An 8,149-nucleotide genomic window follows, 5' to 3' on the forward strand; every position below is an offset into this window, starting at 1 on the left:
TACCTATTACACTTTTTACATACATTTGGTTTTTGTTGTAATCTTCTTCGGCTGCTATCGTTGATTGAGCAATGGGCATTAGGAGCCATGGACGTAAAGGATAACCAGAATCGCCTATCAAAATATATAAAAAGTTTTTAATAATTATACTCGAAACATACATATTGTTCTAATTAGTTTTTTATCAACTGGTTGTATCAAATAACCACTTTAAGTCGTGAAAAAGTTGATAATATGTATCTTCCTAGTAGGTTCACAAATTATTATGGATAGCTAGTATTATTAAATACAACTTGCCTAATAAAAAGTAGTCACTGTAATTATGTGCATGTAGTTCTTTGAGTACGATTGAAACATTGCTGTTGTTCTATATATGAACATTGTGAGTACTTCCGGGGAAACAGTGCTATTACGTTCAGTAGTTTTAGATTTGAATCACATACCTATATTTAAAACGTGGAGCATTGTGTAGTTACTTTGGTACTAGCTACTACTAGCTGAAATTAATTGAATGGTAATTCTTGCGGTTGACATATACATATTCCGGATATTACATTTCCACAAGATTCAAATTTTTTGAAGGAGATACAATGAGGTACAATGTGGGTAAAATCTAAGCATCCCATAACTCCACCAAATACAGTTTTTCTATAAAACCTTCACAGTTTTAACAAAATTAGTTTCAAACAGCACATAAAATTGTATAATGTACATTTTTAATTTATAATAATTTATAATATGTAAGTATACTACTAAGTAAAAACTATTGTAAAAATAAGTGTTTCAAAAATTACTTTTACCTTTGTAAAATTGCCCTAACAGGCGTTAATTAATATTAAATAAATAAATAATTTAACATACTGTATGTTACGGAGACCGTCAAGCTTTTGAATATTGCTAGGAAATTTTACCCAAGTGTTAAAAATTTTGAGTTGGTTCAAAGCAGCAACTATTTTTTTACACATCTAGATACAGATGACTGACAAATTCATTACTATTGTCAATTGATGATTGATACGACCCAGTAACAAAAAAATGTAAAACTACTAAAACCTAAAAAAAAAAATTATTATTATACATCAGTTTTTAATTAAAGTTCAAATGATAATAAAGATCAAATCCAGTTTAGCGCTCACACAAATTTATCAATTATTTTTTCCGAATCCCATGTTATTCAACATGGTTATCGTAAACTTAAATTAAAAAAATTGAATGTGCACTACTTAAACTAGATTAATAATTATACATTTTTACTTTACTTTTGTTTGGATATCAATAGAAGACATTTGAGTATCAACTACAATGTATGACTTTAATATATTAATCAAATACCGCGCAATTTCTTTTGATAGCCGAAAATTCTTCACAAACAGTTAATCGGTCAACGCGAAATCATCATGTGTTGTCCTTTGAAAATTGTTTCTTAATTCGATGCATTTATATTAACGAAAAAAATATGTTATCAAATCAAAATCCATTGCACACGCCACACATTACAACGTTATAACTTATAACTTTATTTCCTAGGTCCTAGGATATTGTTATACTTAGAACAGAACATAGTCCTTACGTAGATCCGACGATTTCTATTCTGATCACGCCGATGCGACGAAATACAAACTGTTTTGTTTTTTGTCGTATTTATCGGATTCACGTAGGGCACGACAGACAATTCTCAATAATCATCAGTGTTGCCAGGTTAAAAAGGCCGAATGTTCAGACAATTATTGTAAATTGTTCGTTTTGTTCGTATCGTAAAAAAAGTTGATAAGTACCTAAAAATTTTCCCTCGCTTCGCTCGGTAACGCAAATACAATTATAGTCTATAAGTATATTCATACTATATTATATTATTTTTTTTTTAATAAGTAATAGTACATTTTCTTAACTCGAGATAACAACTAAGTCACAATTGATAACTTTGAACAACTATTCTATTTAATTGTGATTTTTAAGTAGGTACACTATGTGCCATACTTTTTTTATCAACATAATTTAAATGAAAAATAAATCTAATAATTAGAAAAATGTAGGATTGAAATAAATACTCATTATTATTGAATTACATCAACATTTTTAATTGTTTATAATAATATAACAATAAACAAATATATAACCATTTAAACAAAATTAACTTAATCTGATAATATAAATAACAATTAACAAAATATAAAAGTATTAACACAATAAATCATCCTTTGATTTGTTTAATAGCAAATGTTAAAACAATATAACAAATATATAACCATTTAAACAAAATTAACTTAATCTGATAATATAAATAACAATTAACAAATATAAAATTTATTAACACAATAAATCATCCTTTGATTTGTTTAATAGCAAATGTAAAAAAAATATATAATCATACTAATTTAATTAAAGATAATATAGGTAAATTGGTTAATATGTTTTTAGTTATTAAGTACAAAAGTTTAATATTAATTCACTCTCTCAAAACAACTATCCGTCAAAACAAAACTCATCGTTACTATTGTTGTCATAAAGATTACTTGTTGTCATAGAATCTATCATTTTTTTAGAAGGTACAAAATCTATACAAGTATTATTTTTTATTTTTATTTCTTGCGAGGCTAATAAGCATGCTTGAATTGTATCTGTATTTAAGCGGTTCCTAGTTTTAACTTTTATCAGATTAACCTTGCTAAAAATACGCTCACAATCGGCATTAGAGTGAGGAAGAGATAAAGCTTCAATAGCAAAATTTGCCAAATTTACAAATGGATACTCTTGATTTCCCATCTGTAAATTAGATAATTTAAACCAAAAAACATCAGGTTCTTCTAAATGATTTAGTATTTCATTAGGAATTTCAAAGTTAAACAATAATCTCCATTCATCATCAATTTGTTGTAATAATTTATCATTTGATTGTGTTAATCGAGGTAACACAATTAAAAGGGGGAAAATAGAAGCATTTTCTCTAGATACCACTACTTTAGGGTCAATTAACTTGAGTTTTGACATTAATGGATCATTAAAATTATACTTTTTTTTAATTTGTATGCAAGAGATTTTTAGAAAATTTTGTGTTCTTAAATAAAAGTCATTTAACAAGGATTTATTATTTGCAATGTTAGGTTTTTCTATTTCTTTTAATACTCTTATGCCGAGGTACATTTGTGTAAAAGGTATATATTGTTTATCATTTTCTGGATCAATGTCGTTAATAGGAGTTTTATTAATATAATTTGGTCCCATAAAACATGATAAAATATCTTTATAAGTAGAAATCATTTTATCGTGTAACTGAGTTATCACTACAGAGGAACTTTGGAAAAAAGAATTAAGTGAGGTGAATTTTGGCAAGACCCAATCTAAAAACAAAAATACAAGTCTTATGAGAGGGTCTGTGAGTGTGCTGTATATTGATTCTGCTATTGTTAGGCGTTCATTTAAATGCTTATCTTGGAAATATAAAAGTAATGCATCCCATTGTTCTAGCACTCTAGACACAACTAAGTGCAAAGACAACCACCTTGTCTGACTAGGATGTAGAAGTTTGTGTACTGGAGTAGAACAAAATTCTTGAAACTGCACAAATTGTGCAGATCTTTTTGAACTCATTGAAAAAAATGAATAAACGTTGCGCGCTAAATCTTCACAACGTTTTGGAAGAACCTTACATGCTTCACTTGCACAAAGGTGTAACGAGTGGCATATGCAAGTCCATATGCTTATACCAGGACAACTTTCTCTCATTCTGCTAGCAACAGAATTATGGGCACCCATCATTGAGTTACACCCATCTGATCCAAAACCAATGACATTATTGAATGGTATATTATTTTCAGCAAATGATTTATACAAACAATCATATAAATTTTTGCCTGTAGCACCTTCGTGGGCCTTTTGATAATTTTTTGGTTCAAATACATTGGATAGCTCAAAAAAATGGCTTACAATTCTACCGATGTCTCGATTAAAGTACCTAACAACAATGCATGCTTGTTTAATACAACTTATGTCAGTAGACTCATCAGTTAAAATACTGAATTTTGTTTGCACCAAGCAGTCAATTAAATACTCTTTATGAGACTTACCAATCACATGTTTCATTACTGCAGTGGTTTTAGTTCTTTGCAAGTGCATATTTTTTAATACTTCAGAGGTTGGGTCGAGACTTTTAATTAATTCAGTTAAGTGGTCCATTGTATTAAATGAAATATTATGTTCAGCTACAAAAGCAGTAAGTTTAATTTCTGCTGATTTTACTTTTTCGAGTAAAGAAATATTTTTTGGTTTAAAAGAATCAGAAAGTGATGAAGTTGTTGAAACACTATTAGACATTAACTTATGTTTTTTGCTATTTAAATGGCGGTTTATTGAAGAAATTTCTGTAGCCAAAACTGTATTACAAATAATACATTTAGCACTTGTGTTTGATTTTTCATCAGGTCTTAACCATTTCGAAAATTTTGGATTCTGTTCCCAAGACTTACTGAATAATTGTTTCCGATGTTTCTTTTGCTTACCATCACCTCGTCTAATTCTTTTGTACTCTGGTGTGAGACTGCGATCGGATCCAGAACAAGTATCATCTTTTTGGTCAATTGTTGATGTTGATGGTTTTACAACACTCTTCCCAGTTTTTGTGACAAATTTATCCATAATTATGAATTTAATAATAATATCGAATACTGGTTCATAAAGCCCATGATAACATTACTACTAACACGGATACGAGACCCTAGCTACTATAAGACGCTTATATCTAAAAATAGAAATATAAATATCAACAATTATAAATTTTAAGATATGGGCCTGGACTCTGGACTCTGACCGTCTAATACGCTATACGCCAATACGGTCGTAATCGGGGTACTTATTTTTAATTTAATTTTATATAAAGGCTTTATAATAAATCAGTGATAACTGCTAAATCGATAATCATTAATTGTATTTGTATTTCGGCATTTTTGAGTAAAAATTTGATTTTTAAATGCATATTTGCATCAGATTCAAATGTTCGTAATAAACCGTACGAATGTTCGTTTTATGATATGTTCGTACACTAGTTGAAATGTTCGTACTAAAACGAACATGTTCGTACGCCTGGCAACATTGATAATCATTGACCTTATCAAATATCATTACCGGCTGACGGCTACCGCAAAATAGCACCACCCCGCAGTGCAGCCTCCAGTCACCACATACAGTATTATAATATTATTTTATAGTATTAGATATTTCAATACAACATAAAAACATTTATTACGTGGCATATTAATTACGTAGGTAAACATAAAATATAAAATATAGCCATACAGGTATTATAAATATATGAATATATTATTGAAGCTACGCTTCTTATGTGAGCCTAGGAGTTCAACGAAGAAAAACAAGAGAGACAGCCTGTTGCTGCTGAGCACAGAGCTAGGAAAATATCACATCCGTGATTATACCATAATCTTGGTTCATTGGGCTATAGTACGATAGTATTATCAATATCCGTATTGCGTCTTTTCGAGTTCTCACTTCAGTTGCAGATGTGTGAATTTTCGTTCCTATTACTTTTGTCAAATATCATCACTGCCGTCTCAATTTATCTGGCAACGACTGTAACATAATTTTATTTTCGATATAAAATGATTTATTGATTTAGGCAATTTTGACAGAGCTGTTGCCTGTTAGGAAACACAACATATGAAGGTACAGATTTTATCTTATATAATTTACCAAAGACAAAAATTTAACGAAAAATATTAAATTTTGGTATATAATTCATTATTATTTTTACTTTTGTTGTATATTAAGAGGATGTAACACTGGTATTTGTTGTCTCCGTCTTACCAGTACATAACATAACAATTGTACGCTCAGCTGAACACTCGTAGCTTCATTAGTTTAAACGTTAGAGTGAATTGAAACTTGATGGTAAGAACATTATCTGGGTTTGTACGTTGGTTATTACCTACGATAATTCAGTTTTTAAGTGAGTTATGAGCGTTTTTAATTTACAGTATATTATATACGTATAATTTGCAGAAAAATTGAACTAACTCAAAAAACCAACATCCAAACACTGATAATATTCTTGCCATCAAGTTTCAGAATAGGTCAATTCACTCTAATTTTTAAACCAACAAAGCTACACGTGTTCTGCTGATTGTAAATTTGTGCGCATATTTTTACACACTTGTAAGACAGAGACAACAAATATCAGTGTTACGTCCTCTTAAATATAATATATTTAACTATTTAAATCCGTATAGGGGTTATCCGTTGCCAATGTACTGCTCCTTCTGCCATAAAGTAGTCAGCAAATGAAGCTTTTTTTTTCTTGCTTTAATGCAGTAATTTTTTTGTGATGATGCTAAGTTTATCAATCTATTATTTTCATATCCATGTCTCCGCGACCATGGTAAACATGCCTCTTTTATAATCTTTAATATCAACTGGTTCTAGGTTTTCTATATCGACTCTTTCTTATACAATTGCGGAGGGCACATGATACCTTAACTAATTGTTTAATAGTATCTAGTGAAAATTGTATTGCTTTTCTAAACACTTAAAAACGACTTATCATTATGCCATATGCATTCTCGACTTGGCAATATCAATAATTGTATATTTTTTCGTCTGAGAAATGGTTTCATCTAATAAGTGCTAACCTATCAGAACAGATTTAGCTGGATTATTTAGTTTTTTATTTGATAATATTTTAAGGCTCAGTTTTATAGTTTCTGTAACTGGTTTAATTGATTTAACTGGTAGTTTTTCCGTTCTTAGTATTCTATATTTATTTTATACCTCGTTTTATACTGAATGTAACACGATATCATTGCTCTTAAAAATAGTTTAAAGTGAGTTAAATTGATCCTTATTTGTTTTACAATTTTTATAAATTATTTGTTGAATTGAAATTTAAAAATGTACAAATTTGAATATACTAATTAGGAATTAATGTTTGATAATTAAAGATAGTATTTTTGTTAATACATTATTTAATATTATATTTTAGGTAATAAATTCAACTGTAAGAACAATATTACAATATCACAGGAAGACCTTCTTCAATACAAACCTAACCAAGTTCAATACAGTCTAAAATACATATTAAAGATATTCACCCTACACAATAAATAAATGAAACCTTTCTCAAAGCACTTCATTTAATATATCAGGTAAAAGTAATAAATAGCAAAAAAACATAGTTCCCTCTTGATTGATAATGCTTTTAAAGTAATACAATTTGTATGTTCTCAGAAATCCGCTGTTAATAAAATATTTGGCCAACCTGATGAAGCTGAACTTTATAAACTCTCTATAAAAGTAGCACTTGAGCTACAACCAAGCATTCAAAATATGATAGCAAGCGCTTGGGCTATGAATACTATTCATTTTACTATGAATTAGTATCAAGTTAAAATTCTCTTTATTTAAAAATAAGATGTTTTTTTTATCTTAGGCAATTCTGACAGTTGTGAAGAAAATATGAAACAATTTTCAAAGTACAGAGCTGATCTTTCATTATCAGCTGAAGAAATAAAATCTAAAAAACGATGAAAAATGTCATATTCTAGTTGAGATTCTGGTAAATATTAAATTCATTTTTTATTTTTATCAATTTAGGGAAACCGATTATACTTAAGGCGCCCAGTAACAATGCCATTTTGTCTTCAAAAATACACTGCGAAAATAATGATACCACCTTGTAGAATCTACCAAATTTCATAATTTTTTTTTAATTGCTACACAAAAATATTCTACAGCCCGCATCGATCTCTGATACAAAATCAGAAATTGATGCGGGCTGTAGGAAGTCTTCTTCTTCCATATACAAAATTAGTCATCAAAATCCGACAATTCTACAAGGCTTGTGAGTTATTCCCGTAAAGTCATTTTTTTTCAATATAATATACTTTATCCACACCCCCCCCCCCCCTTTATAGGTATCGTGTAGTAGATTTGTGGAAAAGTCTTATAATTGAGGTAGCAACTAAAATATAAAATTTAGTTTGCAAATTGCATAGAATTGTGGAAAATTTGAAAAACTGGCACCCTTAATACATTTTGGCATTTGTCTGGGCTTCTATTATTACTTTATTATTACCATATTATATGATATGTTGTTAATAATATTTTCTAAACATCAACCATCTTATGTTGTGAAGATATCATATGT

The 8,149-nt window shown here is 29.1% G+C and overlaps 1 protein-coding gene and 1 pseudogene across 1 annotated transcript; both read right to left on the minus strand.

Moving 5' to 3' along the window:
• Window positions 1-315: 315 nt before the first annotated feature.
• On the minus strand, window positions 316-1,561 carry LOC132938776 (putative nuclease HARBI1; annotated as a pseudogene).
• Window positions 1,562-2,292: 731 nt separating this feature from the next.
• On the minus strand, window positions 2,293-5,082 carry LOC132935797 (E3 SUMO-protein ligase KIAA1586-like). The gene has a single exon (XM_061002418.1). The coding sequence runs from the start codon at window positions 4,630-4,632 to the stop codon at window positions 2,464-2,466; it is 2,169 nt and encodes a 722-aa protein (XP_060858401.1). The 5' UTR covers window positions 4,633-5,082; the 3' UTR covers window positions 2,293-2,463.
• Between the last annotated feature and the right edge of the window lie 3,067 nt (window positions 5,083-8,149).

The sequence above is a fragment of the Metopolophium dirhodum genome, chromosome 1 (genome assembly GCF_019925205.1).
Source record: "Metopolophium dirhodum isolate CAU chromosome 1, ASM1992520v1, whole genome shotgun sequence".
NCBI classification, from domain to species: domain Eukaryota; kingdom Metazoa; phylum Arthropoda; class Insecta; order Hemiptera; family Aphididae; genus Metopolophium; species Metopolophium dirhodum.